This window comes from Mus pahari, chromosome 7 (assembly GCF_900095145.1).
Source record: "Mus pahari chromosome 7, PAHARI_EIJ_v1.1, whole genome shotgun sequence".
Classification (NCBI taxonomy): domain Eukaryota; kingdom Metazoa; phylum Chordata; class Mammalia; order Rodentia; family Muridae; genus Mus; species Mus pahari.
In genome coordinates, this window is record NC_034596.1 from 7,091,247 (window position 1) to 7,112,427 (window position 21,181).

The window sequence follows — 21,181 nt, forward strand, 5'->3', positions numbered from 1 at the left end:
TTGAGAACCTCTACTCTAGGGAATAGTATATGTGGTAGGAAGAAAGGAGGATGGTTGAAAGAATAAGGAGAATGATAGGGGAATTTTCACTGGTAGGTAATGTGAAATTTGTTTGTTTGTTGTATTTGTTTTGTTTTTTGTTTTTGTTTTGAGGCAGGGTCTCCCTGTGTAGCTCTGGTTGTTCTGGAACTCACTCTGTAGACCAGGCTGGCCTCAAACTCAGAAATCCACCTGCCTCTGCCTCCCAAGTGCTGGGGTTAAAGGCATGCACAACCACCACTCAAAATTTTTAAAAAGAGTAATAGGGAACTGTGAACTGTGATAGGATGAAAAGGAGATAAACCACAGGGAAAAGAGTTACAGGCTAAAGGACCAGATTGGGCAAATACTCTGAGGTTAGAACATGTTGAGGAAAATATTATTTCAGGAATCCAGCAAGAGGATGAGGTGCCTGAGTTAGACTAAATTTTCAGAATATTAGACCAGTAGCGGGGAAATAAGGCAGCAGAGATAGGTCCAGGATGTGATGAGCAGCTGTGGAAAGAGAGGGTTGGGAAGGCAGTAAGGCAAAAATGATGAAAGATGACAGAGATGTGAGAAGTCATCATATTCTTCCTATATATTGAGGAATGAGAGCTTGCATTCCCTGAACATCTGAGCATTGCCTTCCTCTCTGGTCTTTGCCCACTTGCCACCCCCAAACAGAACTCATCATAGCTTATTAGTCCTCTCTTCACCATGGCCTTGCCCATATACCATTTATCATACCACATACCACAACAGGAAGACAATTTGTGACCATCATGTAGGAAATAGCCCGTCTTCTGTTCCTCTCTACCTCTTGTCCTCATAGCCTGTTTCCCATGTCTTTATGATATTTACTGCCATCTAACACAGGTGACTGATTTGCTTACTGTCTGCAGACCCCACTGACAACATGAAGATGAGCTGTATGAGAGCTGGGTACCCCAATGCCAAAAATAGTCCCTAGCTCAGGATAAGCCACCAGTAAATACTTGAAAATTGAGTTAATGGATAATACATAGTCAATGGGAAAATCTTAACTGGTATAGTTGAAACCCACAGTAGTCAGGGTCTTGCAGCTTTCTCTCTGCCTCCTTTTTCTTTGCATAGCCTCACAGTACCCATCTCTTAACTCTCCCGTTATACTCTTTCAGGAGTGCAGCAGTCTGAAGCTACTGCACTGTTCAAATATAATCGGCGAAGCAGGACCTTATCTAGTGAAGTCCTAATTCCAGGGTTTGATGTCAACTTTGGGACAATCCTAAGAGTTAAGGATGAATCTGCTAAGGACAAAAACACTTACAAACTCATCCTGGACATTCAGAACAAGAAAATCACTGAGGTCTCTCTCATGGGCCACGTGAGGTAAGGGAAGGTTTAAGAGACCTGAGCTGAGCTAGAGGTGCTGGTAGCCCCTTGCTTTCTTCTTCAAACTTTCTATCTGCCCACAGTAGGGACACCTCTGCTATACCATCACCTAAAAATATAGTTCTCAACATTTTTCACCCTTGGCGCATGCTCAGTTGGACATTTCTACTTGTTATCTACTTATCAAGTATTTGCTAGGTGAATGAAAAAAATTGTCTCAGTCCCAAGTCCCTATTTATTGGCAAAGCCATGATAGGTCGGAGTGGTCTGATTGCTTGGCCAAGGTTAGAGAGAAAGATGTAAGGTCTTTGACAAAGTTTATCTACATTCCTGCAAACTCCACACTGCATGCTGAATATCGGCTTTATAAGTTAATGGTTTGGTTAATGTATGGTTAGATCTCTGATTTGTCTGTGTGTGTGTGTGGTTTTTAATCAATGAAACTTCTAATTATTGAATCCTATGTACCTACATCCTTGGAACAGACAAAAAGTCACTGATGCCAACTTGTTTCTTCTTCAATAGTTATGATAAAAATGGAGATGGTAAGATCAAAGGTGTTGTTTCCGTACCACGTTTGCAAGCAGAAGCCAGGAGTGAGGTCCACACCCACTGGTCCCCCACCAAACTGCTCTTCCAAATGGACTCATCTGCTATAGCTTACGGCTCAACAATTTCCAAGAGAGTGGCATGGCGTTATGGTATGTGTCCCTTCCATCATGTGAGCCCTTCCCGGGGTACTGGGTGCTTAAGAGTAGCTGCTGAGAGCAATAGACATGAAATTATCTAACACTACTGATGGGCATGTTGCATATCCATTTTCAGATAATGAGAAAATAGAATTCGATTGGAACACAGGAACCAATGTAGATACGAAAAAAGTGGCCTCCAATTTCCCTGTGGATCTTTCCCATTATCCTAGAATGCTGCATGAGTATGCCAGCGGTCTCCTGGATCACAGAGTCCCTCAAACAGATGTGACTTTCCGGCACATGGGCTCCAAATTAATTGTTGTAAGTAATTTGCAGCAGAATAAACACATGGCTGTAGATGCTAACTAAATCACCAATTGAGTTGGGTGCAGAAATATTCAAAGATGCATACACAAAGCTTGAATGGTTAGTTTCCCAGTCACATAAAGCTGCAGAGGATAAAGATCCAATGGAAGCCACTAAGCAGAAGAGTTTTTTTGCATTAAAAGCCACTTCCAAACACTGGCTAGAGGGGTTAACTATATCATACTACACATACATACACACAGAGAGGAGGGAGGGAGAAGAGGATGCTTCAGTCAGTAAAGTGTTTTCTGTATAAGCATGGAGATCTGTAGTTGATCCCTATCACCTTCGTGAGAAGACAGGCAAGTGGTATACACTTGTGATCCCACCACAAAGTGGTCAGAGACAGACGCAGCCCTAAGACTCACTATCCAGACAAATTGGCAAACTCAGGATCCCAGTGAGAACTTATGCACAAACAACGAGCTAGGCAAACAGTGTTAAAGAAGGAAGGATGCCTAAGGTTGACCTTTGGCTTCCATGTACTCTTCTAAACACATCCACATGTATGCACATGGACACACAACTACATACACACACACATACACATACACAAATAAACTAGTAAAAAATATTTTTTTAAAAAAAAAAAAAGCTCTTACACTCTTGCCTCTCTCTTGTCTCTTACCCCCTTGTTTCCCCCCTCCCCATTTTCCCCTCTCTCTCCACGTGGTCATGGTCAGCCTCTACTTCTCTACTCTCTCCTTCTCTCTGCCTTTCTCTACCTATATTACTCTCTTAATTCCCCTCCCCATACCGTGAATAATCTCAATAATAATAATAATAATAATAATAATAATAATAATAATAATAATAATAATAACAGAGAAACCAGGGTCTAGAAATTCATACTTTCCTGTAAGGTATTTTGACCTTTCCATGATTCTCCCTGCTCCTCCTCGATAATTGGTCTGCAAGCATGAACTGTCAGTTCATGTTGATTCTACTTGGAGGTCCATCCAGACCCATTCCTTGCTCTAAAACTGTCCTGTCATTTTGTAGGTAACAAACACATGGCTTCAGATGGCAACCAGGGGTCTTCCTTACCCCCAAACTCTACAGGACCGCCTCAATAGCCTCTCAGAGTTGAACCCCCTGAAAATGGGATTGCCTGACTTCCATATTCCAGACAACCTCTTCCTAAATACGTAAGAGGGGAACTAAAGAGCATTATCTTTGTACTGGGCAAGGAAATGGGAAAGTTTTACCTAGACAGATTTAGTCTATCTTTGTTGAAAAACTTTCAGAGAAATTATTTAAACATTTGGAGACAATGAACAGCTACAGAGTAAACACCGGTATTTTTGCATCATTAAAAATGAGTTCCTAATGTGAACCCCAGCCCAGTACAGAGAACTTATGAAAATTATTAAAGATTCTGAAAATCCCGGTTATTAATGGTACATCTACAATAGCCTGAGTTTGCAAGGCATTCAAACTCAGCTATGGAGAGTCAGAACGGAGCATTGAATGAAGGTACTTATTTCAAGAGATGTTTAGCCACACACCCTAATAGGATGAATCCTAAATTCAGAAGCACACTGCTCACTGTGTTTCTGTGTTAACACAAATATGTATAATTTGTTATTTATTTCATGGAAAAAATAGTGGAGCATGAGCTAAGAAGACAACGTTTTCTAAGTCAATAATATAATTTTCACAATTCAGAATCTAAAAGCCCTGTGTTATATGGGTCCCTCAGTATGTTGTGGCTGAGGAGCACAATTGAACATGCCTGATTACTAGGATAAAGCTGAAATCTTCCTAAGCCACAAACAGACCAAGATTGCTAAAGATAAAATGTGTTCTTTACTACTCGAATTTCAATATGTGGGAACAGAACAGGACTTCAGTAGTAATCATTCATTCACCTGTTGAATGTGCAAGTCAGAACAGGCAACATCCTTCACATATTACTGTAGTACACAATGAATGGTTATTCAAATATAACAAATACCACATACTTTATTTTTATAGGCCAAACATCATAGTCCACTGCATGTCGAGTTGAAAAGATTGCAAAGCTCATTTGATACCTTAAAGTGGGTTCAGAAGAAAGCTTACTACTATCCAGATAATATCTCTAAGAACCAGAGAGGCTAATCATTCCCAATTAGTCAAAGCTAAAACTATCTCCCACTTTTTTATGGGGGGGGGATTCTTTTATATATAAACTTGCTTCTATATGACTTAACAAATACTTATCAAGTATCCATGATATGAAAAATAGTAGAACTAGTAGAAACAGTAAGAAGACAGAAATTGGGTAATGTTTTGTCCTTTCTTCCAGGAAGAAACCTTATAGACACCAACAAATAAATCAACAAATAACTATATAAGCAGAGTTAGGGTGTGCTCTTTAGGACTGGTATAAGAGGCCATGAAGATAAAGAGGTAGCTCTTGGAAGGGTTTTAGAAGGATTGGGGAGGTAGAGGGAAAAGGAAAGAGATCCAAGCATAAGAAATACCCTGGTGAAAAGAGCATAGTGGGGTGGGGAAGAGCAAATGTAATATTGTTGGAGGAGTCAGAGTCTTGAGTTCTTAATGTCTGACCTTGGGGACACTGTCTTTGTTCATTCCAGCAATGGCAGAGTCAAATACACAATGAACAAGAACAGAATAAAGATTGACATTCCTTTGCCTTTGGGTGGCAAGTCTTCAAAAGACCTCAAGATGCCAGAGAGTGTGAGGACACCAGCCCTCAACTTCAAGTCTGTGGGATTCCATCTGCCATCTCGAGAGGTCCAGGTCCCCACATTTACAATCCCCAAGATGCATCAGCTTCAAGTGCCTCTCTTGGGTGTTCTAGACCTTTCCACAAATTTCTACAGCAACTTGTACAACTGGTCAGCCTCCTACACTGGTGGCAACACCAGCAGAGACCACTTCAGCCTTCAGGCTCAGTACCGCATGAAGGCCGACTCTGTGGTTGACCTGTTTTCCTACAGTTTACAAGGTGAGGCCTGCTCAGGGAACAGGTTCATGGGACTATTGTATCACACATTCTGATGGGAAAGCTCTAGGAAGAAAGGATTTGGGCTTTCCTATAGATGCTTTGTGTTATTGTTTGGGTTTGTTTGCTTATTTGTTGGCTTTTGGCTTGTTTGTTTGTTTTGCTACTTAGAAGTCATTTCATTCATTCAACTGATGAAAATATTCATTAAGCATATGCTAAGTAGTTAATAATCTGTTGATAGTAATAATTAAGCAGCTATATATCTGAGTAGTTATAATTAGGTTAAGAAACACTGTGATATAGTATACACAATACTGTAGGAGATGCAGTAGAAACATTTGACAAGCGAACCCAAGGTAGTCTGCAGCAACCAAGGAAGGATAACTGAAAGAATGCCTTTGACATCAAATTTCATGGGTATATTATAAATGTCACAGTTATACAATTGATTCAGCTATGTATAAGGTTCCTACTGAAAGATTTTCATCCAAAATGTTGTTCTGGAAATTTATTGCTTAATTTAACCAATATCTTTGATTTTTCTCTTAGGATCTGGAGAAACAACATATGACAGCAAGAACACATTCACATTATCCTGTGATGGATCTCTACACCATAAATTTCTAGATTCAAAATTCAAAGTCAGCCATGTAGAGAAATTTGGAAATAGCCCAGTCTCAAAAGGTTTACTAACATTTGAAACATCTAGTGCCTTGGGACCACAGATGTCTGCTACTGTTCACCTGGACTCAAAAAAGAAACAACATCTATATGTCAAAGATATCACGGTTGATGGACAGTTCAGAGCATCTTCATTTTATGCTCAAGGCAAATATGACCTGTCTTGTGAGAGAGATGTTACAACTGGACAGCTGAGAGGCGAATCGAACATGAGATTTAACTCCACCTACTTCCAGGGCACCAGCCAGATAGTGGGAATGTACCAGGATGGAACCCTGTCCATCACCTCCACTTCTGATTTGCAAGATGGCATATTCAAGAACACAGCTTCATTGAAATATGAAAACTATGAGCTGACTCTGAAATCTGACAGCAGTGGGCAGTATGAGAACTTTGCCACTTCCAACAAGCTGGACATGACCTTCTCTACGCAGAGTGCATTGCTGCGTTCTGAACACCAGGCCAATTACAAGTCCCTGAGGCTCGTCACCCTTCTTTCAGGATCCCTCACTTCCCAGGGTGTAGAATTAAATGCTGACATCTTGGGCACAGACAAAATTAATACTGGTGCTCACAAGGCAACACTAAAGATTGCACGTAATGGACTATCAACCAGTGCAACCAGCAACTTGAAGTACAGCCCCCTGCTCCTGGTGAATGAGTTGAATGCAGAGCTTGGGCTCTCTGGGGCATCCATGAAATTATCAACAAGTGGCCGCTTCAAAGAACACCATGCAACATTCAGTCTTGATGGGAGAGCTGCCCTCACAGAGGTGTCATTGGGAAGCATTTACCAGGCCATGATTCTGGGTGCAGACAGCAAAAACATCTTCAACTTCAAACTCAGCCGAGAAGGGCTGAGGCTGTCCAATGATTTGATGGGCTCCTACGCTGAGATGAAACTCGACCACACACACAGTCTGAACATTGCAGGTCTCTCACTGGACTTCTTCTCAAAAATGGACAATATTTACAGTGGAGACAAGTTTTATAAGCAGAATTTTAACTTACAGCTACAGCCCTATTCTTTCGTAACTACTTTAAACAATGACCTGAGATACAATGCTCTAGATTTGACCAACAGTGGAAGGTTACGACTGGAACCACTGAAGCTGAATGTGGGTGGCAACTTTAAAGGAACCTATCAAAATAATGAGCTGAAACACATCTATACCATCTCTTATACTGACCTGGTAGTAGCAAGTTACAGAGCAGACACTGTAGCTAAGGTTCAGGGTATGGAGTTGAGCCATAGGCTAAATGCAGACATTGAAGGGCTGACTTCCTCCGTTGATGTCACTACCAGCTACAATTCAGATCCGCTGCATTTTAACAATGTTTTCCACTTTGCTCTGGCACCATTTATCTTGGGCATCGACACACATACAAGTGGTGATGGGAAACTGTCCTTCTGGGGAGAACACACTGGGCAGCTGTATAGTAAGTTTCTGTTGAAAGCAGAACCTCTGGCGCTTACTGCCTCTCATGAGTACAAAGGATCCACAAGCCACAATCTCCCGTACAAGAGCAGCATCAGCACAGCTCTTGAACACACAGTCAGTGTCTTGCTGACACCAGCTGAGCAGACAAGCTCCTGGAGATTCAAGACCAAACTGAATGACAAAGTATACAGCCAGGACTTTGAAGCCTACAACTCTAAAGACAAAATCGGCGTCGAGCTTAGTGGACGGGCTGAGCTCTCTGGGCTGAACTCTCCAATTAAACTGCCATTTTTCTACAGTGAGCCTGTCAATGTCCTTAATGGCTTAGAGGTAAATGATGCTGTTGACAAGCCCCAAGAATTCGCAATTGTTGCTATGGTGAAGTACGATAAGAACCAGGATGTTCACACCATCAGCCTCCCATTCTTCAAAAGCCTGCCAGACTATTTGGAGAGAAATCGAAGAGGAATTATAAGTCTACTGGAAGCCGTGCGGGGGGAATTGCAAAGTGTCAGTGTTGATCAGTTTGTGAGGAAATACAGAGCAGCCCTGAGCAAACTTCCTCAGCAGATTCATGATTATCTGAATGCATCTGACTGGGAGAGACAAATAGCTGGTGCCAAGGAAAGAATAACTTCTTTCATGGAAAATTATAGAATTACAGATAATGATGTACTAATTGCCATAGATAATGCCAAAATCAACTTCAATGAAAAACTCTCTCAACTTGAGACATACGCGATACAATTTGATCAGTATATTAAAGATAATTATGATCCACATGACTTAAAAAGAACTATTGCTGAGATTATTGATCGAATCATTGAAAAGTTAAAAATTCTTGATGAACAGTATCATATCCGTGTAAATCTAGCAAAATCAATTCATAATCTCTATTTATTTGTTGAAAATGTTGATCTTAACCAAATCAGTAGTAGTAGCGCCTCTTGGATCCAAAATGTGGATACCAAATATCAAATCAGAATCCAGATTCAAGAAAAACTACAGCAGCTCAGGACACAAATTCAGAATATAGACATTCAGCAGCTTGCTGCAGAGGTAAAACAACAGATTGAAGCTATCGATGTCACAATGCATCTAGATCAATTGAGAACTGCATTTCTATTCCAAAGAATAAGTGACATTATTGACCGTGTCAAATACTTTGTTATGAATCTTATTGAAGATTTTAAAGTAACTGAGAAAATCAATACTTTTAGAGTTATAGTCCGTGAGCTAATTGAGAAATATGAAGTAGACCAACAAATCCAGGTTTTAATGGATAAATCAGTAGAGTTGGCCCACAGATACAGCCTGCGTGAGCCTCTTCAGAAACTAAGTAATGTGCTACAGCAAATTGAGATAAAAGATTACTATGAGAAATTGGTTGGGTTTATTGACGATACTGTTGAGTGGCTTAAAGCATTGTCTTTCAAAAATACCATTGAAGAACTAAATAGATTGATCGACATGTTGGTGAAGAAGTTGAAAGCATTTGATTATCACCAGTTTGTAGACAAAACCAACAGCAAAATCCGTGAGATGACTCAGAAAATCAATGCTGAAATCCAAGCTCTCGAACTTCCACAAAAAATGGAAGCATTAAAACTGTTGGTAGAAGACTTGAAAACCACGGTCTCCAACTCCCTGGAAAGACTCAAGGACACTAAAGTAACTGTGGTCATTGATTGGCTGCAGGATATTTTGGCTCAAATGAAAGACCATTTCCAGGATACTCTGGAAGATGTAAGAGACCGAATTTATCAAATGGACATTCAGTGGGAACTGGAGCGATGCTTGTCTCTGGTAAGCCAAGTTTACAGTACACTGGCCACCTATCTGTCTGACTGGTGGACTCTGACTGCGAAAAACATAACAGACTTTGCAAAGCAATATTCCATCCAAAACTGGGCTGAGAGTATAAAAGTACTGGTGGAACAAGGATTCATAGTTCCTGAAATGCAAACATTTCTGTGGACCATGCCTGCGTTTGAGGTCAGTCTCCGTGCTCTCCAAGAAGGTACCTTTCAGACCCCTGACTTTATAGTCCCCTTGACGGATTTGAGGATTCCATCAATTCGGATAAACTTAAAAATGTTAAGGAATATAAAAATCCCATTGAGATTTTCCACTCCAGAATTCACTCTTCTCAATACCTTCCATGTCCGTTCCTTTACCATTGACTTGCTGGAAATAAAAGCAAAGGTCATTAGAACTATCGACCAGATGTTGAGCAGTGAGCTACAGTGGCCTCTTCCAGAAGTGTACTTAAGAGACCTGGATGTGGTGAACATTCCTCTCACAAGACTCACTCTGCCAGACTTCCATGTACCAGAAATCACAATTCCAGAATTCACAATCCCAAACATCAATCTCAAAGATTTACACATTCCTGATCTTCACATACCAGAATTCCAACTTCCTCGCCTCTCACATACAATTGAAATACCTGCTTTTGGCAAACTGCATAGCATCCTTAAGATCCAATCTCCTCTCTTTGTATTAGATGCTAATGCCAACATACAGAATGTAACAACTTCAGAGAACAAAGCAGAGATTGTGGCTTCTGTCACTTCTAGAGGACAGTCCCAATTTGAAGCTCTCAATTTTGATTTTCAAGCACAAGCTCAATTCCTGGAGTTAAATACTCATCCTCCAGTCCTGAAGGAATCCATGAACTTCTCCAGTAAGCATGTGAGAATGGAGCATGAGGGTGAGATAGTATTTTCTGGAAAGGCCATTGAGGGAAAATCAGACACTGTCGCAAGTTTACACACAGAGAAAAATGCAGTAGAGTTTAATAATGGTATGACTGTCAAGATAAACAATCAGCTCACCCTTGACAGTCACACAAAGTACTTCCACAAGTTGAGTATTCCCAGGTTGGACTTCTCCAGTAAAGCTTCTCTTAATAATGAAATCAAGACACTATTAGAAGCTGGACATGTGGCATTGACTTCTTCAGGGACAGGGTCGTGGAACTGGGCCTGTCCCAACTTCTCAGATGAAGGCATACATTCGTCCCAAATTAGCTTTACTGTGGATGGTCCCATTGCTACTTTTGGATTGTCCAATAACATAAATGGCAAACACTTACAGGTCATCCAAAAACTGACTTATGAATCTGGTTTCCTCAACTATTCTAAGTTTGAAGTTGAGTCAAAAGTTGAATCTCAGCATGTGGGCTCCAGCATTCTAACTGCCAAAGGTCGGGCACTGCTCAGGGACGCAAAGGCAGAAATGACTGGTGAGCACAATGCCAACTTAAATGGAAAAGTTATTGGAACTTTGAAAAATTCTCTCTTCTTTTCAGCACAACCATTTGAGATTACTGCATCCACAAATAATGAAGGAAATTTGAAAGTGAGTTTTCCACTAAAGCTGACTGGGAAAATAGACTTCCTGAATAACTATGCATTGTTTCTGAGTCCCCATGCCCAACAAGCAAGCTGGCAAGCAAGTGCCAGATTCAATCAGTACAAATACAATCAAAACTTTTCTGCTATAAACAATGAACACAACATAGAAGCCAGTATGGGAATGAATGGAGATGCCAACCTGGATTTCTTAAACATACCTTTAACAATTCCTGAAATTAATTTACCTTACATGGAGTTCAAAACTCCCTTACTGAAGGATTTCTCCATATGGGAAGAAACAGGCTTGAAAGACTTTTTGAAGACAACGAAGCAATCATTTGATTTGAGTGTAAAGGCTCAGTATAAAAAGAACAGAGACAAGCATTCCATTGCTATCCCCCTGAGTATGTTTTATGAGTTTATTCTCAACAATGTCAATTCTTGGGACAGAAAATTTGAGAAAGTCAGAAACAATGCATTACATTTTCTTACTGCCTCCTATAACGAAGCAAAAATTAAGGTTGATAAGTACAAAACTGAAAATTCCCTTAATCAGCCCTCTGGGACCTTTCAAAATCGAGGCTACACTATCCCAGTTGTCAATATTAAAGTATCTCCATTTGCTGTAGAGACACTGGCTTCCAGCCATGTGATCCCCAAAGCAATCAGCACCCCAAGTGTCACAATTCCTGGTCCTAACATCATGGTGCCTTCGTACAGGTTAGTGCTGCCGTCCCTGGAGTTGCCAGTTTTTCATGGTCCTGGGAATCTATTCAAGGTTTTCCTCCCAGATTTCAAGGGACTGAGCACTATTGACAATATTTATATCCCAGCCATGGGCAACTTTACCTATGACTTTTCTTTTAAATCAAGTGTCATCACACTGAATACCAATGCTGGACTTTATAACCAATCAGATATCGTTGCCCATTTCCTTTCTTCCTCTTCATTTGTCACGGATGCCCTGCAGTACAAATTAGAGGGAACGTCACGTCTGATGCGGAAAAGGGGATTGAAACTAGCCACAGCTGTCTCTCTGGCTAACAAATTTGTAAAGGGCAGTCATGACAGCACCATTAGCTTAACCAAGAAAAACATGGAGGCATCCATGAGAACAACTGCCAACCTCCACGTTCCCGTATTCACAATGAACTTCAAGCAGGAACTTAATGGAAATACCAAGTCAAAACCCACTGTTTCATCATCCATTGAACTAAACTATGACTTCAATTCCTCAAAGCTGCACTCTACTGCAAAAGGAGGCATTGATCACAAGTTCAGCTTAGAAAGTCTCACTTCCTACTTTTCCATTGAGTCATTCACCAAAGGAAATGTCAAGGGTTCCTTCCTTTCTCGGGAATATTCGGGAAGTGTCACCAATGAAGCCAATGCATATCTGAATTCCAAGGGTACTCGGTCTTCAGTAAGGCTACAAGGAGCTTCCAAAGTTGATGGTATCTGGAACTTTGAAGTAGGAGAAAATTTTGCTGGAGAAGCCACCCTCCGACGCATCTATGCCACATGGGAGCACAATATGAAAAACCATTTGCAGGTAGATAGCTACTTCTTCACAAAAGGAAAGCAAACATGCAGAGCTACCCTGGAGCTCTCCCCATGGACCATGTCAACCTTTCTACAGGTTCATGTGAGTCAACCCAGTTCCCTCCTTGACCTCCATCACTTTGACCAGGAAGTGATCCTAAAAGCTAACACTAAGAACCAGAAGGTCAGCTGGAAAAGTGGGGTCCAGGTTGAATCACAGGTTCTTCAGCACAATGCACAGTTCTCCAATGACCAAGAAGAAATACGGCTTGACCTTGCAGGATCCTTAGAAGGACAGCTGTGGGACCTTGAAACTATCTTTCTACCAGTATACGGCAAGAGCTTACAGGAACTCCTACAAACGGACGGAAAGCGGCAGTATCTTCAAGCTTCAACTTCTCTTCTATATACCAAAAACCCTAATGGCTATCTCCTCTCACTCCCTGTGCAAGAACTGGCTGATAGATTTATTATACCAGGGCTAAAACTAAATGACTTCAGTGGAATAAAAATCTATAAGAAGTTAAGTACTTCACCATTTGCCCTCAACCTAACAATGCTCCCCAAAGTAAAATTCCCCGGGGTTGATCTGTTAACACGATACTCTAAACCAGAGGGTTCCTCTGTCCCTATTTTTGAGGCAACTATTCCTGAAATTCATTTAACTGTATCCCAGTTTACACTTCCAAAGAGCTTTCCAGTCGGCAACACTGTCTTTGATCTGAATAAGTTAGCCAACATGATTGCAGATGTTGACCTGCCTAGTGTCACCCTGCCTGAGCAGACTATTGAGGTCCCACCCTTGCAGTTCTCTGTACCTGCTGGGATTTTTATTCCTTTCTTTGGAGAACTGACTGCACGCGTTGGGATGGCTTCTCCCCTGTATAATGTCACTTGGAGCGCTGGTTGGAAAACCAAAGCAGATCATGTTGAAACGTTCCTAGATTCCACATGCACTTCAACCTTGCAGTTTCTGGAGTATGCTTTAAAAGGTAAGGAAATGTTCTTCCACCTCTCCTGGATACTATATGTTTCCAACTGAGTTCTGAGTAAATAACTGTGTATTTAATTCACATCAAGGGCACAATTGTTATCTGTAGCAAAATGTAGAACTAAATGGAGAATATGTATGTACTGCCATATATCCTTAAAACAAAACTGGAAAACCTACTGACATTGGAGAACATTCTTTTTTAAATAGCTTTTGTCTGCTATGATTTAAAGACTAATAATAATACTTCCAATTTATTTAAAATAAAAATCATAGGGATTTGGAGTATTGCTCTGTGGAACAGAACAGTCTCAGCATGTATGAGGTCCAGGGTTCAAATACTACCACAAAATAATAATAATAATAATAATAATAATAATAATAATAATAATAATAATAAATTTTGTAAAAATCTACAGACTGAACATGGTATGCTTAAAACTTTTAAATTAAGTATTTAGTTAAGATATCTATCCAAGTTTTCGCTACACATACACACAGAAAATGATGTACCAATGACATATAAATTCTCTCCTATACAGTTGTGGAAACACACAAAATTGAAGAAGACATGTTAACCTATAATATCAAAGGAACGCTTCAACACTGTGACTTCAATGTGGAGTATAATGAAGATGGTCTGTTTAAAGGACTTTGGTATGGAAGTTTTACTGACATTTGGTATCTGTTGCTGTGGTGTTTGCCAACTCTGGACTCCTTCCATCATGACCCCTCTGCTTTTCTGCTTTCAGGGACTGGCAAGGAGAGGCTCACCTGGACATCACCAGCCCAGCACTGACTGATGTCCATCTGCACTACAAAGAAGACAAGACAAGTCTGTCTGCCTCAGCAGCTTCCTCGACTGTAGGCACTGTGGGTCTGGATTCGAGCACAGATGACCAGAGTGTGAAGCTGAACGTCTACTTCCACCCACAGGTGGGTCCCAGCTGATGAGTGTCACATGCTCAAAAGCAAGGAGAGAGCTAGAGGTGATGCATTTCATTCTAAACAGTCCCTAAGAGTGTGCTCAAAATAGACGAAAGACAAGTGGTGAGCCAGCCCAACACCTTCAGGTACTACTGTCCTGAAAACGTTATAGTCAATCCTTGCTGAGCTTAATTATTGGACACAGCCATGATACCCAATTAGCTCTATTATTTTATGACTTCCAGGACAAAGATGAGGACCACACCCCATTTCCTAAGACATGCATAAACTCTGCCACATGTACCTTTTTTTTTTTTCAAAAAATTGTGGTTTCTGAATTTTATTTTTGAGCCTTATAATTCTTCCCTACAGTAGAATTGCTTTATTGAGGCACATCAAATACATATCATGCCATTTATAAGCTCTGCTGGGATCGAATAAAAAAATGACATTGTTAGAAGGAAAAACATAAACCTAAAGCCTGTCACAAGCATCGCAGATGAACGCTGAAGCTGGAATTGTTGACTGGACTTTCCCTCCTTTATTCCAGAATGTGTCCTTTGCTATCTCTTCCTTCCTTCCTTCCTCCTCCTTCTCCCAACTCTCCATTCCAGAAGGACTTAGTGTTAAACACTACTAAGTACATACCACACATATCTTTTCATCTTTCCTGGAGCATGTGATAAAGAGAAATTAACAACAGTGGGCGTGTTTAACCATAAACCACAAACCATGTTAACTAACATGGGGAAGATAAATCCCCCTTTGGAATACTAATGAACCTCCACTCCCCTTTACTTTTAAGTGCTAATGAAGTTTTAATGTAGTATATTATATAATCAGAGTCATTGAAAACATGTTTTCTCATCTGTTTTGTTTTTCTGGTTTTAGTCCCCTCCAGATAAGAAACTCAGCATATTCAAAACTGAGTGGAGGTACAAGGAGTCTGATGGTGAAAGGTATATCAAAATTAATTGGGAAGAAGAGGCAGCTTCCAGATTGCTGGGCTCCCTGAAAAGCAATGTGCCCAAGGCTTCTAAGGCTATTTATGATTATGCCAATAAGTACCACCTGGAATATGCTTCTTCAGAGCTAAGAAAACGTCTACAGGACAATGCTGAACATGCCAGAAGGATGGTTGATGAAATGAACATGAGTTTCCAGAGAGTAGCCCGTGATACCTACCAGAATCTCTATGAGGAGATGCTGGCTCAGAAGAGTCAGAGCAGCCCTGAGAATCTCAAGAAGAGGGTGTTAGACAGTCTAGTGCATGTTACTCAGAAGTACCACATGGCAGTCACGTGGCTGATGGACTCATTCATTCATTTCCTGAAATTCAATAGAGTCCAGTTCCCAGGGTATTCTGGAACATATACTGCTGATGAACTCTACACTATAGTCATGAGGGAAACCAAGAAGTCACTCTCTCAGCTGTTTAACGGGTTAGGAAACCTGCTTTCCTATGTTCAAAACCAAGTAGAGAAATCAAGATTAATCAATGACATAACATTTAAATGTCCTTTTTCCCCAAAACCTTGGAAACTAAAAGATCTCATATTAATTTGCAGGGAGTACTTAAACATTTTATCAAACATAGGCCAACAGGATATCAAATTTACAACAATACTAAGTAGTCTTCAGGGCTTTCTGGAGAGAGTTTTAGACATCATAGAAGAACAAATTAAATGCCTAAAGGACAATGAATCCACTTGTATTGCTGACCATATCAACATGGTCTTCAAAATACAGGTCCCATATGCTGTTAAATCCCTAAGAGAAGACATACACTCTGTCCTCAGTGAGTTCAATGGCTTTCTTCAATCCATACTTCAGGAGGGGTCCTACAAGCTACAGCAGGTCCATCAGTATATGAAGGCCCTTCGTGAAGAGTATTTTGATCCAAGCATGGTTGGCTGGACAGTGAAATATTATGAAATAGAAGAAAAGATGGTTGACCTGATCAGGACCCTTTTAGTTTCCCTTAGGGATGTCTACTCTGAATACAGTGTGACAGCTGCTGATTTTGCTTCCAAAATGTCAACTCAAGTTGAGCAATTTGTGTCCAGGGATATCGGAGACTATCTTAGCATGCTTGCTGATGTAAATGGAAAGGGGATGGAAAAGATTGCAGAGCTTTCTATTGTGGCAAAAGAAGCAATGAAAAGCTGGGTCACTGCAGTGGCTGAAATAATGTCTGATTACCCCCAACAGTTCCACTCCAATCTGCAGGATTTTTCAGAACAACTCTCTAGCTACTATGAAAAATTTGTTGCTGAGTCCACAAGATTGATTGACCTGTCCATTCAAAACTACCACGTGTTTCTCAGATACATCACCGAGTTACTGAAAAAGCTGCAGGTGGCCACAGGCAATAATGTGAGCCCCTATATAAAGTTTGCTCAAGGAGAACTGATGATCACCTTCTGATTCATCTACTAACAAATTCAAATTAAACCTTCACATAGTAGGAGACTTTGTAGACTACTATAAAGACCATCCTGAGCCAGACTTGCAGTCAACAGCAAAAGCAAGAAGCACATTGGAACTATACCTGCAACCAAGCTGGCACAAGGACCAAAAACTTCGAAGCAGCCTGAACTCAAGATGACATATTTTACAAGTTAGAGAAAAGTCAAGATCTGAGTTGTTTTGTCCAACTCAGGATGGAAAGTGGGAGGGAGGGGGAAATAAATAAATACTTCCTTATTGTGCAGCATACCTCTCAACTTGGCTCATTTGTATTGGAACATATTAGATTTCCAGCAATCTGGCCTTCCCAACCCTGTTTCAGGGGGGAAATAGGGGTAATATCGATATAGGATTATTTGTGAAAATTATTTAAAGTGAGAGGATATTGTTATGAGGAGATTGGTTAAGGTAAGCTTATGTTAAAGAAATAAAGGAGGTAAAGAGATTGGTCCTGCTCAGGGAATCATTCACTACGTTCTCTACAGTGATGAGGCAGTAGCAAATAATCTGTCTGTCCTTCTAGCTGAAATGGAGGTGTTGTTGTCTGATGAGTGTTAGCAAATGGCAATGGAGATTGTACATAGAAAGGGTTAAGGAGCAGAAAGTTGTGGGAAAGGTTGGGACAGACCTTAGTGAGATACAGACAATGAAAGAGAAAGGTCAATTCAAGACGAGGAGAATGAGAAAGGATACATAAGAGTGTGATGTGAACACTGGATTCCACAGAGAGGACAGAGAATGTAAAAGGAAGACGAAGTTGGAAGGATCAGCCTGACAAGATTTCAGAGTATGTGAATATTGGGGTAAAAGACGGTTTCACCTCTCACTGTTGAAGAAGGGGATCCAGGAAAACATTTTGACCAGTTCTTAGAGAACTCAATGTAGTAGCATATGCATGCCTTACAGTGGAATAGATCTGGGGTGTGCAGCTTGCCTGAGTCCCTCTGAAAGGTTGACTTGGGAAGTCATGAATGGTGAGGAGGATTTTAGTAAAAGCAGATAAAAATGAAGAACCAAAAGGATCAAGTGACCTGTTGTTCAAAGCAAAGGCAGTGAGAAGTAAAGCTGACTTAGAGTTCAGGGTCAGAAATTGAATGAAAGGTGAGAGAGATCAAAGAGCAGAGGGAAAAACCTGGGTAAGTGATCGGGGTTGGGAAACGCAGTTTTTCATGGTTCTCAAAGACAGGAAACACAAGAGCATGGCACCAGTTATCTGCTGAGGGCTTTTATATCAGGTCATTGTCCTAATCAGGGCTCTTATTGCTGTGATGAAATGCTACAACCAAGGTCAATCTGGGAAGAAAAGGACTTAGTTCATTTATATTTCCATATTACAGTCCATCACTGAAGGCAACTAGGGTAAGAATTCAAATAGAGCAGGAACCCAGAGTCCAGAGCTGAAACAGAGGTCATGCTTACTAGCTGCTTCTCATGGCTTGCTCAACCTGCTTTCTTTTTTTCTGTATTTTTTAATTCATATTACAACCCCATAGCAGTCCCCCTCAATCCTCTTCTCCCACTCCCACCCTTGCAAATCCCATCCCCCATTACCCCTCCTCCTTCTCCTCAGAGAAGAGGAAACCTTCTTTGGGTACCACACAACCCTAGGACATCTGGTCCCAGCAGGACTAAGCACCTCCTCTTCCACCGAGGCCCAACCAGGCAGTCCAGGTAGGGGAAGGGGATCCAACAGCAGAGAACAGAGACAAGAGACAGCTCCTGCTCCAGTATTAGGGGACCCATATGAAGACCAAGGTGCACATCTTCGACAAATGTGTGTGGGGCCAAGAACCAACCCCTACATGTTCTTTGGTTGGTGGCCCAGTCTCTGTGAGCCCCATGGACCCAAGTGAGTTGACTCTGTAGGTCTTCTAGTGGTGGTCTCTCGCTCAATTATATTCCCTGCTCTTTCACAAGACTCCTCAAGCTTGGCCTGATGTTTATCTATGGGTCTCTGCATTATTTTCATCAGGTGCTGGAACGCACCTTTCAAGAGGCAGTTATGCTAGGTTCCTGCCTCAAGCATAGCAGAGTGTCATTAATAGTGTCAGGGGTTGCCTCTCTCCCATGGGATGGCTCTCAAGTTGAGCCAGTCTTTGGTTGGCTGTTCCCTCAGTCTCTGCTCTATCCTTACCCCACCACATCTTGTAAGCAGGACAAATTTGGGGTTGAAGTTTTGTGGGTGGGTTGATGTCCTCCTCCTTCCTCTGGAAGTCTTGCCTGGATCCCAAAGGACATGCAAGGTATAAGGATCTAGGTTACCTCACTCAGGATGATATTTTCTAGTTCCATCCATTTGCCTGCAAAATCCATGTATTTGTTGTGAATAGTTGAATAGCATTTCATTGTGTAAATGAACCACATTTTCTTTATCTATTCTTTGGTAGAGTGACATCTAGGTTTCTGACTACTGTGATTAAAGCTGCATGGACATAGTTGAGCAAGTGTCCCTGGGTGTAGTGGATCATCTTTTGGGTATATGCCCAGGAGTGATATAGCTGGGTCCTAGGGTAGAATTATTCCCAATTTTCGGAGAAACTGTCAAATTGATTCCCATAGTGGTTGTACAAGTTTGCACTCCCACAAGCAATGGAGAAGAATTCCCCCTGCTCTGTATCTTCAACAGTGTGTGCTGTCACTTGGGTTTTTGATCTTAGCCATTCTGATAGGTGTTAAGATAAAATCTCAGAGTTGTTTTGATTTGCATTTCCTTGATGACTGAGGATGTTGATCATTCCATTAAGTGTTTCTTGGTCATTCAAGATTCCTCTTTTAAAAAATCTCTGTTTAGCTCTGAACCCCATTTTTTATAATTAATTTTTATTATGTATTCATTCATTCATTCATTCATTCATTCACTTTACATACATTCACTTTAAATTGCTGCCCCTCCCAGTCTCCCCTTCACATAGTCCCTCAGCCCATCCCCCCTTCTCCTCTGAGAGGGTGGCAGCCCACTGGGTATCCCGCCATCCCTGGCACATCAAGTCTCTGTGGGCCTCGGTTCATCCTCTTCCACTGAGGCCAAACAAGTCAGCTCAGTTAGGGGAGTATATTCCACAGACAGGCAACAGCTTAAGGGATCATCCCTGCTCCACATAAAGACTGGTCTGCACATCTGCTACATACATGTGGGAGGCCTAAATACAGCCCATGTATGTTCTTTGGTTGGTGGTTCAGTTTCTGAAAGCCTCTAAGGGTCCAGGTTAGTTGACTCTATTGGTCTTCCTGTTAAGTTCCTATCCCCTTTGGGGCTCTCAATTCTTCCCCCAATTCTTCCATAAGAGCTCCATTCAATGTTGGCTGTGGGTCTCTGCACCTGTTCAGTCAGCTGATGAATGGAGCCTCTCAGAGGACATGTTAGGCTCCTGTCTGCAAGCATAACAGAGTATCATTAATAGTGTCAGGGCCCACCTGGCCTACAAAGTGAGTTCCAGGACAGCCAGGGCTATACAGAGAAACCCTGTCTTGAAAGAAAAAATAGTGTCAGAGATTGGCACTCACTCATGGGATGAGTCTCAATCTGTTGGCCATTCCCTCAGACCCAGCTCCATCCCCTGTTCCTGCATTTCTTGTGTACAGAATAAATCTTAGGTCAAAAGTTTTGTGGGTTGGTGGGTGTCCCTATCACTCCACTGGCATTCCTGCCTGGCTACAGAAGGTGGACTTTTCAGGTTCCATATCCCCACTGTCGTGAGTCTCAGCTAAGGTCATGCTCCCAGGTCTCTGACACGTCCTGGAGATGCCTCCACTGCACTCCTGCCAGCTGCAGATTTCTATTCATTCTCCTAGCCCTCTGACACTCTGTCCTTGGCCCTCCCCATTCTACTCCCCATCCCCTCTCCCACCCAGTTCCATTCCTCCTATGACTAGTTTATTTCCCCTTCCAAGTGAGATTCCCATATCCTCACTTGGGCCTTACTTCTTGATTAGCTTCTTTGGGTCTGTGGAGTGGAGTGTTGATGTCTAATTTCTTGATTTCTTTATATATCTTGGAAATGAGTCTTCTATTGGATGTAGGGTTGGTGATGATCTTTGCTCATTTTGTAGGCTGTCATTTTGTCCTATTGATGGTGTTCTTAGCCTTGCAAAAGCTTTTTAGTTTATAAGGTCCCATTTGGTGTTCTGTTCAGCAATTTGTGTCCTGTGCCAATGCATTCAAAGCAGTTCCCCACTATTAAACCCAGGATCACCATCCCAGTGATGGTACCACCCACAGTGGGCTGGGAGCTCCAGTATCAATTGCTAGTTAAGAAAATGTACTACTTTCTTGCCTTCAGATAGATTTTATGGAAGCATTTACTCAACTGAGGTTCCCTCCTTTCAGATGACTCTAGCATGTGTCAAAATGACATAATAACTAG

At 41.4% G+C, this 21,181-nt stretch overlaps 1 protein-coding gene across 1 annotated transcript in view; it reads left to right on the forward strand.

Annotated features, from left to right (window-relative positions):
• Positions 1 to 17,064, forward strand: part of Apob (apolipoprotein B) — a 37,965-nt gene extending 20,901 nt beyond the window's left edge. Inside the window, exons 21-29 of the mRNA XM_021202293.2 lie at positions 1,179 to 1,389; positions 1,918 to 2,093; positions 2,218 to 2,405; positions 3,453 to 3,598; positions 5,033 to 5,406; positions 5,956 to 13,422; positions 13,964 to 14,078; positions 14,174 to 14,357; positions 15,240 to 17,064. Of these exons, the coding sequence (XP_021057952.1) occupies positions 1,179 to 1,389; positions 1,918 to 2,093; positions 2,218 to 2,405; positions 3,453 to 3,598; positions 5,033 to 5,406; positions 5,956 to 13,422; positions 13,964 to 14,078; positions 14,174 to 14,357; positions 15,240 to 16,775 (10,397 nt within the window). The 3' untranslated portion in view covers positions 16,776 to 17,064. The remainder of the gene's footprint in view (positions 1 to 1,178; positions 1,390 to 1,917; positions 2,094 to 2,217; positions 2,406 to 3,452; positions 3,599 to 5,032; positions 5,407 to 5,955; positions 13,423 to 13,963; positions 14,079 to 14,173; positions 14,358 to 15,239) is intronic.
• Positions 17,065 to 21,181: the final 4,117 nt, after the last annotated feature.